We start from the raw sequence: 17,843 nt of genomic DNA, 5'->3' as shown, positions 1-17,843 counted from the left end.
CATACATGTCTTCACTTTAAAATAAGTGGACTGAAATAAGTCAACATTATAGAGCTAGTAGTGCAGCTGTTTGTTAGCATGTCTCTACTGTACTGTTAGCTCAGAGACAGACATCACTGTCCAACACACTGAGCAGCTGCAGGTTGTAGAGGTGAGACAGACTGAGCACCAGGTTATTTTCCTCACCTCAGAGTTTACGTTGTTTCATGTTGCAGTGTGTGTTGGTCAGCTGCTCTGCTAGCACCTCTGCTAATGTTAGCGTTAGCTGTGTGACAGCGTTTAAAGTTCACAGTAAACGTCATGATCGTCTTACAAAGGTATTCAATCAACAAAACGCTGCAGTCGCTTCTTTTTTTAAGATGAACTACAGATTAACTCTAGCGTGTGCACCCGATAAGACTGTCCTACTGCTGCGCTGCCTTCACTGTTTGGTTCCGCTTTTGTCGTCCGTCAACATCAAATTATTAACTAACATTTAAATAATCGATTCTTGACTTTTGTTAGTCGATGCAGTCGTCCACGTTATTGGGACAACTTATAATCTTATAATGGAGAAATTTGCCCACCCCTAATATTAGGTCAGCTGTGTCCTCTCTGTGTCTATCATTTATCTGTACCTGTCAATGTTCAGGTTCATATTCAGTTATATTTTCTGATCTGGATTTTGGTTGTGGTTTCTGTTTGTAGGCTGAGTTTGTGGGTAAACATTCTGTAAAGAGAGCAAAAGATGGAGAACACACAATCTCAGAATCAGCTTTCATCAGATAATGATTTAGCTTTTTATTGGTTTTAAAAAAACCAAACTATCTGCATTTACATATAGAGATGATCTGAAATATTATCTGACACTCCTGAAGTTGCTAATTGGACTGTAAACAGTGAGTCTTGGCCCAGATATCTGTTATCATGATAACCCCCGAAATATTGGCCGTTGTCTCCAGAGGCTGAATCATCATCAGACAGCAGCTGATGGGTTCTGAGATTGTATGCTACAATTAACAAATATATCCATTTACCTGTAAAAAAAAGTAGTTTACAAAATAAAAGTGGTGTCTGTGAAATAAATCAAAACTCGATTTCCAGTTTTGAAATGATCTGTATGAAATTTGACGCAATTAAATACATTTAAAAATATGGAAAGAAATGTATTGATCAGTATTGAAACATACTGTATCAGGAATATAGCTGAAGTAGCTTGCACAATTACCCTGTATGTTTGAACTTGGAAGGATAGAAACATTAGAAAATGCTTCCCATTCACTGCTGTTATTTCATTTTTTGTAGGAAGTGAAAAAGGACTCCAAAGAGGTCAAGGAAACAAAAAGTGAGCCAAAAGAAGAAATGTCTCAGCCTGTGAGGAGAGAGAAGAGTGCCGGGAACGTAGCCAACCTGGTTCAGAGGATGAGCACCATCGGCATCCCAACCGGAGGATTCCTGCCTCAACCACCAGCACCCGCTAAGAGTAAGATGCTGCAGGTTACTCTGTGTGTGTGTGTGTGTGTGTGTGTGTGTGTGTGTGTGTTGCATACTTCCACCATGTCCAGTCTTGTTCAAAGATCCTATCACAAGCACAGGTTCATCTCTGTCTTTGTTCCTCTGTCTACTCTTACTGTGTTTCTATCATTACACAATAGCAGGCTCATTTAAGGGTATAATTATACAACAGCACTGTTAACACAGGCATTGGTAACGTTTCCTATATTTGTCTTAGGCCTGGGTGGTATCAAAGTATATTTAGATTTAGAGATCCACTTTAAACGAGCCTAGGCTGAAGTGGTTACTTACTTTGGGGCGAACCCCCTTCACTTCAGCTGAGTGACTAGCAAGACACAGGAACTGTGCTTTGATCTTGAGAAGTTGTTGCATTTATTCACTGCTACATTCACAGCTATATTTATAACATATCATCTCTCTTTGTGGTATTCTGTCTCTTTCTTGACCACACACTTGCTACACCCACAACATACACACTGAACTATTCTTCTGAAGAGTCACACTACATGTATAACACAGTTTAGGTTTTTTTTATTTCTGATGCCTAGAGCTGGTAGAAACCCTGCATGCAATGACTGTTATGTACCCTATACCCTGGTGAAATGTCAGGAAGTGTAACTAAATAGATGACCCCAAGCATCATTTTTGTCCTATTGTTAAGGCAGTGGAGGATCATATAATTTTACATTATTTTAAACATATGATATGTATATATTCATTTGGCCTTTTAATGAACTTTTATCCAGAGAATTGTTGTATCAATCTGAGCTACATTTAGATCAACACTAGTGAAGCTGCTGGCTAAACAGAAACACAATGAACATAATGGAGCCTTTAGCAGCCAAAGAGTCACAGAGGGCTGTGGCTCAGGAGGTAGAGAGGTCGTCCTCCAATTGGAAGATTGTCCTTGTCCTTGTCCACTTAACCCCAAATTGCTCCCGTTGCTGTGCCAACGGTGTATGAATGTGAATGAATGGTTGAATTCCCCTGATGAGCAGGCGTGGTAGCCCCTGCCATCAGTGTATGAATGTGTGTGAAAGGGTGAATGACATGTCATGTAAAGCGCTTTGAGTGTCACAAAGACTAGAAAGGCGCTATATAAGTACAGTCCATTTACCATTTACCACATGTGACTTCAGACCATAACAAAGCCAAAAGGAAAAAAAGAAAAAAGAATAGTATATATTGAACACAATTGTCTAATGTTGCTCTGTTATCTGTGTAAAAACACAACTGTTTGCCTTAACTACTTTTATAAAGTGATTATAGATCAGTGTTGTTTTTACAGCTTGTTCTGCTGCCCCCAAGTGGCCAAAAAAAGAATGACTGCAGCTTTGAACAGAATCTAAATGGTTTTTTTTTTATTGGTTAGTGAGTTGATCAGATGATTCAGATTAACTTGCATCTCAAGTCAATAACTGAACTACTTTATACCAGATGTTCAGTGTATTAAGCTGCCACTGAGAATATGCTACAAATTGAACATTGAACATTTAAGTAATGCTAAAAAATGTAAAAGTGATTTCCTCTTTGCTGGTATAATGTTCTGTGTGCAGCTATGCTTGTTAAGCAGGGTGTGTCTGCTGCTTTCCACAGGATCACCCAGCTGAAAAATCCCACAGTTCCTTGTTGGCTGTTATTTTTAATAATTTTTTCTTTCTTCTTCTTGATTGCCCTCCCACTTTCTGGAAATTACACCTTGCTTGCTTTCTCACACCTCGCTTTGGTGTTCTTACGGAGAGAGAGAGACACGCACGCACACACAGTTCTGCTCAAACACACGCTAGCACACACGCACACACCCGTGAAACCATAGTAGGTAGGTTGACTAACTGGTATTTTTTGTGCCCCGCCTCTTGTCTCCACAGAGCCTAAGAAGAGGCAGTGCAAGGTGATGTTTGACTACCAGCCGCAGAACGAGGACGAGCTGGAGCTGAAAGTCGGAGAGATTATAGACATCATCGAAGAGGTACTTTAAATCTAACCAGGTCACATGACCTCACCACCTTCTCATCTAACTGTTATATTTTGGAATGGTGAAGGTTGAGAGGGAAAAAAAGAGGGAGGGAACCTGTGAGTACACTGGTGTAGGTGTAATATTACAAGCATGTTGTGTTTTTACACTGAAGACACACTGACTGTTATTTGTGGTGCTAACAAGTCAGAACAAGTAAGAGAGGATTAAGCATTTTAAGTGTTAATATATTTATCTATAGAAGAGGTATGATTTCATGGTTTGAATTGGCTTTTAAAATTTCCGATTTCCTGTTTTTTGCCTTGGTGGAATTGAAGAGTGATTTTCAAATCTTTAAAAAAAAAACAAATCCAAACATGTGGCTTGTTCAGAAAGTTGCTTTTTGGGAATCATGAGAGTAATGATCACTTGTGTATTGTGCTTGCAGGTTGAGGAAGGCTGGTGGAACGGATTCTATAACGGAAAGTCAGGTCTCTTCCCCTCCAACTTCGTCAAAGAGCTGGATGCCACGGGAGAAGACGGAGAGTCCAACGACACAGCCACTGACGAGACCGGTGAGCACAGCACGGTCTCATACATGTCAAGTAGTTGGAAAAACACAAGAGTTCTGGAATTCAATGTTTGGTTTGAGTGGAATGATACCAAAACAAACAAAGAGGGCATTTACTGCTGCTGATTACAGTCATCTTGTTTTTCTTACTTTAAGTCTCTCTGTTATACTCAAAGGTGACCCAACACCTAACATTGAGGGACACTGGATAGAACAGTGTCTGTCATTCATTCAGACATGTATTCTCTATTTGTTACAGGTTTATTACAGCCTCATTTCTTATGTTCTTCTTCCATTATGGCCATAAATCTTCAGTAAAATGAAGTGTAGTAATGAAGCTATTCAGATGTGATTGTAGCCCAGCAGAAACAAGCCTCAACAAGAAGGTTTAGACTGAGCCTTGTGTCTGCTCATTGTGTGAGTGGGAGGTGAAGCAGCTTTTTAAAACAGCTCTGCCTGCAGTGTGTTTGCACATTTGAGGATCTGCAGATGAAGGTTAGATATTGTATGATGGTATCGTGCCCTTAAGGCTGATTTATACTTCTGCGTTGGAACGACGGCGTACCTACGCAGAAGTCTCTGTGTCGACGCAGACCCCTACGCCGTAGCCTGACATGCACCTCCAAAAAATCCTAACTATGTGTCATGGCAACGCGGACCGCAAGGGCTGTGATTGGTCCGGTCAAAGCGTCAGTTCCTCCGGCACTTGCTTTATTTATTAATAATGAACGAAAGGTATGTGTTTTCTGTTATTAGCACACATAGCGCAATGCTACATGCTACTGTGACCAGAAGATAAACAAGGATATAGATAGAGACTCCTCTGAAACCACACACACACACACACACACACACACACACACACACACACACACACACACACAGTCACACCCCCAAGCAACACGTTTCCTTGACGCAGAACTTTGAAAGGACAACTATGGCGTCGCTCCGACGGCGTAGCAACGGCGTTGCTCCGACGCAGAAGTATAAATCAGCCTTTACTCATCAGGTTTGGAATTAGATCTGTGATAAACTGAGGGTACTGAACTGAAACTACTGAACCTTTTTGAACAAATCCTTTCATTCATATGTTTTGGGTTACCTTCTGCTGGATGAGAAGAACACAGTGTAGCGTTCCAAATGTAGATTGATTGGTTGCTTGTCTTTTCCCAGATGGAAGCGGCATAGAAAGCACCGCCACCCCAACGTCACCTCAATCAGCCTCAGGGAATGGAGTGATTGCCCAGCCCAAGAAGATCCGAGGCGTGGGCTTCGGAGACATATTCAGAGAAGGGTCGGTCAAACTAAAGGCCCGACTGCCCAGCCCTGAAACAGAGGAGAAGAAGGAGAGAGTGAGTGACACAAACTTTGCACCAAATACACAAAACATTATCAAAGGTGAACTGCATGCTCCATACTTTGACCAGAAATGAATCATTTTTGTAGAGTATTGTTGAGAGGAGCTGAATTGTATTGAAAAGTGAAATTATGATTCATTTACAGAGAGACAGATTATTATCTGTGCAAAGGTAAAGAGAAAGTTCCTCTCTCTGAAACATTTCCACTATTTAATTACACGACAGATTTTTCACAAAGAAGTGTACAAAGAAACAATGGACAGTATCTCCTTGTGTTTTGAATTAAAGGTACAGTGTGTAGAATTGACAAAGATTTACAGCCCTGTTTTAATCTTAGCAGTCAATAGTTATAGTGTATTCATTCTTATGTGTTAAACAGCAGAACCAAAGTTTTCCACAGGCAAAATGAAAGAAAAGCAACATCACTGCATACAGTGTGTTTGAACTTATGCCATATATAATTTAAGGCCTTCTGTTTAAAGGTGTAAAATATGGGAAGAGGGAATGGAAATTTCTACAAATAGCTGCTGCACCTGATTTATTTATCACTGCAGCAGAGGAAACTATGTCGGAAATTTCAATATCTGGGAAAAGCAGGTGTAAAATCCATTTTATTGATTTTTCAGATGTACACAAAGACTAAAGCCAGATCAAAAAGACTGAGTGAGTTACTTTCAGGTAGCTCTCTTTCCAACAGAAAAAAAGAACGATGCAACAGCTTTTTATTAGTCATGTGGCCTCTCGCTGCATTCAAATCCTTATAAAGTAAGTCTGATATATTTTTACAGCTATAATTTACCCAAAGCTTTCACAAAAATCTCTCACAATGTTTTTTTTATAACTCATTCAGTCACTATCTCATATCTAAGTTGCATTTCTTTCAACTTTTTTGCAACTAATATTTTCTTTTTTCTTTCTTCGATCCAGCTTTTCTCGCTTTATAAAGACACACTAGCAGTTCCAACTGTGTCTTCTATTAACACATATTCCAAGTTCAGCAACAAAAAGTGTTCTTTGTGCTCCACTGCTTTCCAGACATGTGCAACTAGTGTCAGCACAGCCTGACATCAGGTCTCATTTAGCAGCACTTCATGCAAATCAGACAAACTGCGGCTGGACTCATTTACATATGTGGTCTCCATAGATACCACACTAGATTAAAAAAATTGTGATGACACACAATTTTATGCTCCTAACAGGCCTCCTTACATTAATTTGTGTTTTGTTTTGGAGGAAGTTCATCTGGTCAGCATACCAGACTTCCTGGTTTGTCTGGGATTGTCTCATTTTCAAGCTGGGTGTCCTGAATCCTGACAAATATCTGTTCAAGACAAAAACGCCCCAATTTTCAACATTCATGACCACTGTGACCCAGTTTTCACCAAAATGTAAATAATGATTATAATATTACACTTGTTTTCAGCACTTACATAAATGTATCATGTTCTGGCCCACTCATAAAAACATAGACAATGCACCATGTCTATATTCAACACTGGTTTTTCTGTATGTATGTCAAGGCTGTTGCTAGCCTATCATGCTAGCACCTCTTTACGCAGTACATTTTCATATTAAGATCATATTAAGACAGCCAGACATGATTGGTGATTTCCCTGAGAGCTGAAAGTTCCAGAAATGAAACACTGAGCTTGCAAAGCACAAACTACCTGGTGATCTTCTGAAAGGTAACTTTCTTTAAAGGCTGTTTCAAGGTACAATTGTGATGAGGATTCTGGGTGACAAAACATCATTTTTAGTCTGCTGAGGAACTGTCCATGCTCTTGAAAGGTGCGTTCAATAGGTGTACTGAGTGCTGTAATAATTGTCCCCCATCCTACTGCTGAAAACACTTCTGGTGCATGCTTAAAAATAGTATTGAAAATATGAGAGGTGTGTTCACCCATGTTGTTTCCTGCTTCCTCTGAAGGAAAATACCCAGATTCATTTGTCATTTTTCTTTATTTTGAATACATTTGTGGTTTCGGTTGTCATCAGCACATGTACATGACACAAACACAAAAAACGACTTTGAGGGTTAGGGTTAGGGAATCTTCAACTGATGCACTGTTTTAGATTTCTATCAAGTATCATTTTATTCAGTGTAGAACCAGGAAGTCCTCTTTGAAATGGGAAACCTGCAGAAAACCCATGGAATGTTTTACCTTTCAATTTTTTTCCTTTGCATTTTTGAAACATACATACAGGACACATGAATGATATAATCACATAGACTAGATACAACATAGTGCCATATATTGCTATAATAACACAGCTCACTGCTTAATTAGTTTAGCATGTAACTCTTCTGAAAGAGTTCTGAAACTCTCCCCCTCTCTTCCTTCTCTCCTCTTCACAACAGCTCTCACACTCTTTCACCACTAACACAGCTTCCTTCACTCTCCTCCACTCCTTGCATATCACCACATATTGCATGGTCCCACTCCCTTCTTCTCACAGCTTGGAATAACCCACATGAATCCACTCACTGCTCCCACCTCTACTCCCTGTAGTAGCAAAGGCAAACATCATCCTGCCTGTGAAATCAAAGGGACACGGTCACAGTCATGCACAGCTTGAGTTGACTTGAGATGAACTCAGTCAGTGTTGGAAGCAACAAACTCAGAAGAGACAGAGAAACTATACTTTTTTCTTAGTTTCAACAGGTTAAAAAATAGTATGCACTAATGCTCCTGAAAAACTGGTTTGAAATCTTCATTAGTTTCCTGGTACATTAAAGATTTTGTGAACAACAGTTAAGATGTGGAAATAAGGCCCTTAGGTATTATTTATTCAGAGTGAGGTGTGATGTTTGTCATGTTCACTATGCAGGTTTAGTATGTTACCATGCTAGCATTTGATGTTTGGCAGTAAATTAAATGTACAGCTGAGACTGATGGGAATGTCTTGAGTTTGGCAAGTATGTGGTTATAAACCAAAGGGGTGGTTTGATCAGATTTGATTGATAGTAGCCTGGCAACACAAGGAAACAACCCACAGCTGTCATCAAATTCTAATTCTGATGTTGCTAAAACAAGTCAGATTGGTGCACGGAAATATATGACATCCCCTTTCTCCACCCATTTATAACCACTGACAGCACAGAAAAGAACAACATTGACATACATCTCTTATTTGAAATAAACAAAACAGTTGTGTTCATGTATAATTCCATCGTTCATAGTCAGAAGCAGACAACCCTTGTTTTTTTTGCCTCCATGTAGTCCAACACTTGTCATTGCTTAAAAGTTATGACATCCGACATTCCTTACAGAGGCTTTCTTCTTTCTCTCCATATCTTTTACAATCCTTTACTGCTAACCATTCATAATTAACGCGCGCCATCCATAAACGTCCATAACAACACGATCAGATGATTCCTCTCATTCAGTTTTGGGCAGTCTGCCTCACAGACACGACTCCGCCGCATTGAGCCACATATCCACTCATGTCCAATAAATCATTTCCATCTGTATGGTTTGCTTCATTTTAGCCAATCCCATCATTACCATCTGCTGCAAAGCCCGCCCATTCCAACATGACAGACTCGCAGAGAGCAGACGGAGAGGGCAAATCCAAAGGTAAACCACAATAAAAGTACTCAAGTGTGTTTTATAGCGCTAGATACTGGTTACTATTAAAATGTTTCTGTTTTGTCAGCATTATTTGCATCCGTCTTTAGTTGTAGCTTCAGTTTGAGAAGAATAACTCTTTGCAAATACTAAAAGCGGTTGAGAATGATCCATAAGTAAATGATTGTAAAGCCTTGTGATGTAGACATGGTTGGGAGGATCCCCGATAAATCCATCAACTTTCAGACCTACCGGGTTTAAGATAAGCATGTATACATGTACATCTAGTGTGCTCTATTTGGTTTCGTTGTGTGTATTTCTGTGCCTAAATCACTGTTGAGACTCCACTCTTTCTGTTTCCTCAGCTAAAGAGTACTGTAAGGTCACCTTTGCTTTTGAGGCCACGAACGAGGACGAGCTGAGCCTGAAAGACGGCGAAATCATCCACATACTGAGCAAAGTAAGCTACCGCTGCTTCATGCATTGAAGTCGTCAAACACTCTTGCACTAATCTGCAAGATTGGTTGTCTTACATCGTCCTGTGCGCTTGTTCACAAGTGAAAACCTGATGGTGGAGTCAGTTGAACAGCTTGGCTAATGTCAGCCTGTCCAATCAGCTAACCTCATCTACCTGGTACTGCCTGAGGTGGATGACTTTGCTTTGGCATGTCATACAGTACCAGTCAAAAGTTTGGACACACTTTCTCATTGATGTGAATGGGAAGGTGTGTCCAAACGTGTGACTGGTACTGTATATGTGCTTGACAGTTTGAACCAAACATGCTTCCAATCTCTAGGTTTCTCAGGTGTCTGCTTACATATTTAAGACTGTTGTGGCTGCAGTATGCACAGTTTTGTTATATTTCTCCATAATTATCTACCAAAGTTGGTTCTGAATTCATTTTAGGTGAGATACAGTCCATGCAGTTGCAGAATCAAGCTTAGTTTTTTAACTATATCGACACAACATCAGTGAAAACTGAGATGAGTCTTGTTCTGTGAGTTAAATTACAACAATTCTCTCTATTCCATTAAAAACTAGACTTTGGGAAGCTAGTGCTTTTTCAATTTAAATATGGGCCTTTAAATAGATACATAACATATACTGTTCTCTTTCATAATATACGTTTCGATGTCTCACTATGGGATGCACGCCTCGTTGCAGACCTCAGAAGCATTAATCTCATTATGCCAATCATGATTGGCTGGTGAACGTATTCGTCCGCAGCATGTAGTGCCACCTACCTTAAATAGCTGCTGCGGACGACAGCCAGCCGGTCTGCGGCTATCCCCTGGCCTGCTGTCATAACGGAAATCGCCAGATCCCGCTACGAGGGGAAGAGGGTGCTCTTGACCAAGAGTGTGGCAAAACAACTTCTCCCCGTCTTTCCGGAGCTGCTAGATGAGGTCATGCGCTCATGGAAAGACTGCCCTTACAGCAGCAGGAGCCCGATACCCGGTGCCTCGTCCCTTGACTGTGAGGCGATGGAGAGCCGGGGTCTGCTCCATATGCCTCCGATGAAGCCACTCGTCGCAGCCCACCTTCACCCCCGGCTGTCAACGATGTCCTCCAGGAGCCCTGCACTGCCGTCTAAGTCTGACCAGTTTCAGTCAGCCTTGACTGAGAAGGCTTACAAGGCGGCAGCGCTTTCGACCAGAGCGCTTAATGTCCTCTCCATGCTCACCAAATACCGGGCGGAGTTATGCGAGGATTTCTCGCAGACACGGGACCCAGCTACGTGGGAGGAGATACCGGTTATCACCGACTTGTGTCTCCGTATCCAACGCTGCGCCGTCCAGGCCACGGGAAGATCTATGGGAACCATGGTCTTACAGGAACGAGCCCGGTGGCTTAACCTCACCAACCTGTCGGACAGAGAGAAGGACGATATCCTTGACATGCCTATCGTCCCGGAGGGTATCTTTGGCTCCGTGCTAGCTTCCATGCAGTTCTTCTTCTTGGCTTCACACCGTGAAGCCAAGAAGAAGGAGGACGAAGCTCTCCAGCTTTGCCTCCCTCGGAAGGCTCTGGTCCCCTCCCCACATGTGCAGTGTAAAACCTTCGCACAAGCTGCTTCCCAGGCTCCGCAGTTTAAGATCCCACAACGGCCGAAACCTTGGCCTGCTACGTCCCTCTCTTCCAGACAGGAGGCCGGGACTAGCTGGCCCAGACGAGCCCTGACTCCGGCTGCAGCTGCGCCGGCACGTCCCACTCAAGCTGCCAGTTTCCAGGCCAGGAAGAAGAAGAGAGCGGCTTGACAGCCCCTCTCTGCACCGGTGATGCAGCTGGATGTTCCCCGTTCTCCAGCTCCACCAGTTCAGCTTTTATGTGTGCTTCCAGGGGCCCACCACGCCACCGACTCCCAGTTGCCGCGGGCCGTGCCAGAGCGGGCTGGGGGGGAAAGGACCATGCTGCAGAGGGTTCAGCTGTTGCCCCTCTCTCATGTCTCAAAGCACACACACGTTTTCATAGAGAAAATAAAAAGTGTCCCTGTTATGTGTGTTATTGGTTCACCTCCTCCGTCTTTTCTATCTGAAAGACGCGTATTTCCACATCCCGATCTATCCCCCTCACAGAAAGCATCTGAGATTCGCTTTCCACGGGGTATGTTACGAGTACAGCGTACTCCCCTTTGGCTTGTCTCTAAGCCCAGGGTGTTCGGACGGTGCACGGAAGCGGCCATAGCCTCGCTGAGACGACAGGGCATCCGCTTGGCCACATACCTGGACGATTGGATGTTGTTAGCGCAATTGGAGCAGGAAGCCAGAGTGCACACACATACTCTAACAAGACACCTTTCCGACTTGAGTTTCGTGATAAACACGAAGAAGAGCATGCTGTCTCCAGCTCAGAGCGTAATCTTTCTGGGGTTATATCGGTGTCTTACACAGCTCGCCTTTCGGCGGAGAGAGTAAAGTCCTTCAGGACGTGTCTGGCATTTTTTCGGCTATGCAGATCTGTTCAATTCAGACTGTGTCTTCGATTGCTCGGGCTGATGGCGTCTGCCATCGTAGTAGTCCGCCTTGGCTGTCTCCATATGAGGGAATTCCAATATTGGGTGGCTTCCCTCAGGCTGGATCCTGTGCGTCATGGCGGGCAGAGAGTGTTGGTCACATTGGAGTGTGTCAGGGCACTGCGTCACTGGCGAGCCCCGTCTTTTCCTGACTGTCCAGGAAAGTGGTCGCGATGGACGCAAGTATGTCGGGCTGGGGCGGAATACACGAGGGCTTGTTTCTCTCCCTGAAACGCTTTCTTCCGTCTCTCGCTGGTCACCATGTCCTGGTGAGGACGGACAATACGACGACAGTGGCGTATATCAATCGTCAAGGGGGGTTACGTTCCCGTCAGTTACACATGCTGGCACGCAAACTGATGGCAAAGGTGTTTCACCCACACCCGGAGCGACTCGCGCTGGCCCGGCCCGTGAGTGGCTCGATTTGACCGCTGTGGGGCTCCCACAGGGGGTAATTGCCACTATCCAAAACGCTAGAGCCTCCTCAACTAGGCCTCTGTATGGCTGTAAGTGGAGAGTGTTCGAGGAATGGTGTCTCAGTCAGGGACACATTTCTTTGCCCTCTGTTTGAACCACTGGAGGAAGCAGGCCTGAAACATCTGTCTTTCAAAGCTGCGTTGTTACTGGCTCTGGCTTCTGCTAAACGGATTAGCGACATCCATGCGCTTTCGGTGCATCCCTCATGCGCTCAGTTCGCCCAGGGGGATGTAAGGATGACTTTGAAGCCCAAGTCCGACCTTTGTGCCCAAGGTGGTTGGTTCATGTTCTCCTATTGACCTTGTGGCTTTCGCTGCTTCGCCTGGGGAGCAGCGGTCGCACGCATTATGTCCGATTCGTGCAGTCCACACTTACATGGATAAGACTGGGGGTTTCAGGAGGAGCAATCAGCTGTTTGTCTCCTGGGCTAATCCTCATAAGGGGAAACCTGTTACAAAGCAACGCCTCTCCCATTGGGTGGTGGAGGCGATTGCTTTGGCTTATACGTGTCAGGGTCTGCAGCCACCGGCGGGCCTGCGAGCGCACTCTACTCGTGGCTTGGCCGCATCCTGGGCCTTATTCAGGGGAGTTTCTGTTCAGGATATTTGTGCTGCGGCGTGTTGGTCTTCGCCTCTCATTTTTGTCCGTTTCTATATGTTGGATGTCTCCGCCCCGTGTGGAGCACGGGCTGTCCTGGAGTCCTAACTGGAACAGAGCAGCTCTCCCTGTGGGTTGGTGGACGCTAGATGCGCTTGTCTGGCATTACGGGAGTTACCACATCCCATAGTGAGACGAATATTATGAAAGAGAACTTTAGGTTATTTACATAACCCCGGTTCTCTGAGTAATATGAGTGAGATGTCTCACCAGGCAACCCTTCTTGCTTGGGCGAGTGAGAAGAGGTGCATATCTTGAATGAGTCGTCCACAGCAGCTATTTAAGGTAGGTGGCACTACATGCTGCGGACGAATACGTTCACCAGCCAATCATGATTGGCGTAATGAGATTAATGATTCTGAGGTCTGCAACGAGGCGTGCATCCCATAGTGAGACATCTCACCCATATTACTCAGAGAACCGGGGTTATGTAAATAACCTAGAGTTAGCTCATAGCGTGTCCTGATCACATGAAAAGTTGATGTATCTTTCATGTGTTTTCAGCATTTGTTTTGTTGGCTTCATGTGTAGCATAGAAATGGCTGGTGCACAGGTGGACCTTTTGACCGGTTGCTTTTACTAATAGTCAAATATGTTCTTAGAAGTCACTAATTATCTGTCACTCATCGAGCATGTTTCACTTCTTCATTTCTCTCTTTCACACTAGTCGCAGCACTTGTTCAGACTCTTTCTAGCAGTCAAAGTTGACTGACAGAGAATTGGCCTCTGAGTCTCTCCTGCAGAGTCTCACACTTGTCATTCAGGAGTAAAGCATTACAGCCAACACATGAAGCTCTGCAGTGTGGAGGCTGGCTCAGCTCTGCTCAGCTTCCTCTGACACGCTGTGGAGGTATGATGACTGTGAGTCAGGGTTTATTGTTGAGCAGCAGGCACACAGTCACACATGACCGTGAGTCCTGAGGTGTCACTGCAAAGACTATGTTGAAAGCTGCTGCCATCAAGTGGTGATATTGGAGAATACAGCTGAATAGAAACAAATACAGAAGGTGGAGGTTTTGTTGTTCTGCTCAGCCTCTTTCTGCATCTTTTTAACCCTTTACATGACCTCCCTACCACAATAGAGTGGCTTACATATTGAAAGCTGCTCAGTGAGGTTTTATTTCTTCTGAATTTTCTTGCAAAACTGAAAATAACATATATATAAAACTAAAAGAGACACAGTAAAAAAGCAAATGCCACAATTTGATTGCACAAGTACAGTTTTCAGTACATTTCATCCCCTTTTTTTCTTCCGTTGCTTTACTGACAGGACACAGGAGAGCCTGGCTGGTGGCGAGGGGAGATTGGGGGCAAAGAAGGCGTCTTTCCTGATAACTTTGTCACTTTGATTTCAGAAGCAGAGAAAGAGGTGAGATCATGAAAATGGAACATATTAAAATGTTCTATATTATGAAGTAATGCCTTTGTGTATTTAAGGTAACCCTTCACTCAAAAATGTGTTGTACCTATTGTTGCTTCACAGTCTATGTGTGAGCAGGATTGATGACATCACAACTTATTAAAGAAGCCAGTCATGGTCCAGTATGTAATTTACCTTTCTGGCACAGAGGATGGAGTTTTCAGACATGTTGCATCCAGCAGTTAAACTTATATTTAAAAAGAAAATCCTTTTTATTGCCATTCCTATTTTTTAATAATAATTTGTAAGTTGTTTGTTGACTTTTTATTTATTTATTTTGTATATCTTTTTGTTGAAAAACATTTCAGATAAATATTTACTCAAAGCAGAACTTTTTATAGTCAATGAAATGATATGTGGTTAAAGTAGGTGTTAACGCTGGTATGAAAAATGTGCAAAAAAGCACGAAATTAATGTAATCTATTAATTATTTAATAAAAGTCTTAACATTTAAAAAAAATAAATGTAAGAGATTAAATCAGTTCCACAGATGTCTCAAACATCAACATTTGTATGTATTTATTCTTAGACAGGTTATATTTTAACTTGTCATCAGTTAAAATGCACTAATACATTCTTAAATCCTAATGAAACACTCTGTACAGGGATTTCATTTCTGCAAAATGTTTGCATTTGAAATATTAATAATTTTTATGTTTGATCTAAGCAAACATGAGTGATACTGAGCCGATCACATGAAATCCAACACATAAAAAACCAAAGTTCAGTTGAGGTTGACACTAGAGGTCGACCAATGTGGATTTTTTTTTTTGGTCGATGCTGATACTAATTGTTTTGATATCAGCCTTAGCCGATATGTACTGCCGATTCTTTTGGGCCGATATTTGGAGACGGTTTTCTCCCTGCATTTACATGATAAAAATGACACAAAGATAACATTTATTAACAAAATTAACAAATTAACAATTATTGTTCCGTGTTCTCCCCACGGAAAGGGCAACCCAGTGTACAAAACGGATATTACTCGGTATTCCACATTTGTTTTTGTTTATTTTTTCCACAAAAAGGGAATCAGTCAGGTAATAAACCTAAAAGGAATGTGCTCATTAATCTTTTACCTCAATAGCCCAATAAGCAACAATAAGTAACATTAAATAACATTAACCCATATCCCATTATAAATATCAACATATTTATCAAATCATACATTCATCAAAATACAAATATATAAATCATTTCATTTCAAAATACTAATTTCATAATTTGAATGTGCGCTTCACAAGTCAAATATTAAGCTCCATATTAAATTCAATCAAAAAGCCAAAAGTGCATTCGTTTTGTATAAGCAGGAAACTACAGCTGAACTACAGCTCCCAGAATGCCCCGCGGCAAACCAGGAAATATACCGCCCCGCGATTCATTCAAACATTTATAAAGCTAAGGAGAATAGATACAAACGGACCCGGAAGGTACAATGCAATATTAGAAGTGTAAATGTCAGCTTTACATCCCACAGCTTGCCACCGCATCAGCTTTTAACTTTGGAGAATAGCGTTGTCTTTATCACTTCTGTCTACCGGAGCATAGCGTCTCTAACATGCACCGGACATAAGCACAATAAACAACATAGCATGGCGACAGCAGACGACATGAAGCGTACAACATAAAAGCAGACAAGAAAGCATTTGAACTTAAGAGAGAACTTACCAAGTGGCTGCACACCGGGTTGAAAGTTACCACAAACTAAATGAATCTCTTGCTTCCTTTTAACGTAGTAAACACCGGTCAGCTGTTCTCACAGCACACCTCTCTCTTAAAGAGACACTACACTATTAGGCTGCGACACCTCAAACGTTTCTCTATGACTGCATTTGTAGCTCTGGTTTAAAGTAAATAAGTATTTGAATAAACATGTAAATAAGAAATAACAAAACTCCACAAATTATGCAACTCCACAGAAAACACAACAATTACATTACAGAACATAAGTAAATAAAAACTAGCAACAAGCAGCATAATGTTTTTAACATAATATAGTACACTGTACTATACTCTTCATTTGAAATTCTCAAGTAACCAAACTATCCCTAAATAGTAGTACACTTTACTTAGCAGCATTAGGTAATCTCTTGTAGTGCAAATGACTTTCCTGAGGTAAGGAAAATGTGTAAACAGCAATACAAAAAAACAGTGTGCATAATCTGTATATTATCCCACATCATGTACCTGAGTATTCTTTACCCCACCCACCCCTCACTAAAAGCTGCCAAAACTTCCAGCTGCACTCTGCCAGCGAGGGAGGGCCATGCATGCGCTGCACATGCTCTCCAGTGGCTGCCTGTGGATGTGCCTGTCTGTAAATCAGGCCAAAAATAAATAAATATCGGCGACTGCACCTGCGCATCGGCCGATGCCGATACCAGTAAAAAACACAGATATGGATGTATTGGCCGACCCTTAGTTGACACCAAATCCATTTCCTCACACTGCCCATTTAATTCCAGCTCTGACTTATGGCGTGTTGTATATAATCATCTGATTAATATTATGATATTATGGAGTGGTAATCACTACTTAAGTTTTCCACATCACAAATGCAGAAATCCTGTTTGATTTATTATGAAGGCTTTTCCACATGGCTAATGAGGTCTTGATAATCAGCCAGATGCCTTTTGGAGTAAAGTCTCCTCCAGGCTTCATTAATGATCAGTGACCCAGCTTCTGAACCATGTCTTCAGGCCATGTTAAAAGTCTTTGAGCTGACTGAGTGCTCTCTGGGAGCACGTATGTCTTTTATGAAGACCAAGTCTGACAGATATCCTAGTCTCCATCGTTTTCCATGTTGCTCAGAGGGAAATTAGAGGCTTTGACGTCTCATTACAGGACGTGGTTTGGCAGGCATTACGGCATGATTATATTAAGAATTCCTGTGTTCATGTTTCAGACTCCCACATCAAGAGGGTCAGTGAAATCATCCCCTAAACAAGAACCAGAGGAGGTAAGCTGATGAAAGACCACCACTGATTGGGTTTGTTGGTTCCTCCACTGCTATCCAGCATATGTTCACACTTTGATAAGACACGCTCACTGACACAGGTCTCTGTGACTAGTCCTGTAGATAAGGCTCATAGGAATACAGACGCCTGTAATTACAATCTGATTAGCCTACTAGAGCTTCATACTGCTTTGGCTTCATATTCACAGCACCTCCTTCTGCCCACAGCCTGGACAACTTTTGGGTTTTAAATGTACTGACTTAATCTTAAGTCAACTGTGGAGGTCTTGAGAGGTACATTTTGTTCCTAATAACCAAGAACCAAGAACCAAATACTATACAATCTAACTGGGTCTGGGTGGAGTCTTGTCCT

At 42.3% G+C, this 17,843-nt stretch overlaps 1 protein-coding gene across 1 annotated transcript in view; it reads left to right on the top strand.

The window, feature by feature from the left end:
* cd2ap (CD2-associated protein) overlaps window positions 1-17,843 on the top strand; it is a 72,652-nt gene that overhangs the window by 29,188 nt on the left and 25,621 nt on the right. The window contains exons 3-10 of the mRNA XM_053337256.1: window positions 1,285-1,462; window positions 3,363-3,463; window positions 3,897-4,023; window positions 5,193-5,371; window positions 8,868-8,955; window positions 9,312-9,406; window positions 14,365-14,463; window positions 17,420-17,473. Of these exons, the coding sequence (XP_053193231.1) occupies window positions 1,285-1,462; window positions 3,363-3,463; window positions 3,897-4,023; window positions 5,193-5,371; window positions 8,868-8,955; window positions 9,312-9,406; window positions 14,365-14,463; window positions 17,420-17,473 (921 nt within the window). The remainder of the gene's footprint in view (window positions 1-1,284; window positions 1,463-3,362; window positions 3,464-3,896; window positions 4,024-5,192; window positions 5,372-8,867; window positions 8,956-9,311; window positions 9,407-14,364; window positions 14,464-17,419; window positions 17,474-17,843) is intronic.

Source organism: Scomber japonicus, chromosome 17, assembly GCF_027409825.1.
Source record: "Scomber japonicus isolate fScoJap1 chromosome 17, fScoJap1.pri, whole genome shotgun sequence".
NCBI classification, from domain to species: domain Eukaryota; kingdom Metazoa; phylum Chordata; class Actinopteri; order Scombriformes; family Scombridae; genus Scomber; species Scomber japonicus.
The sequence above is the reverse complement of the archived record's forward strand: the minus strand, read 5'-3'. Positions and strand labels throughout refer to the sequence as shown.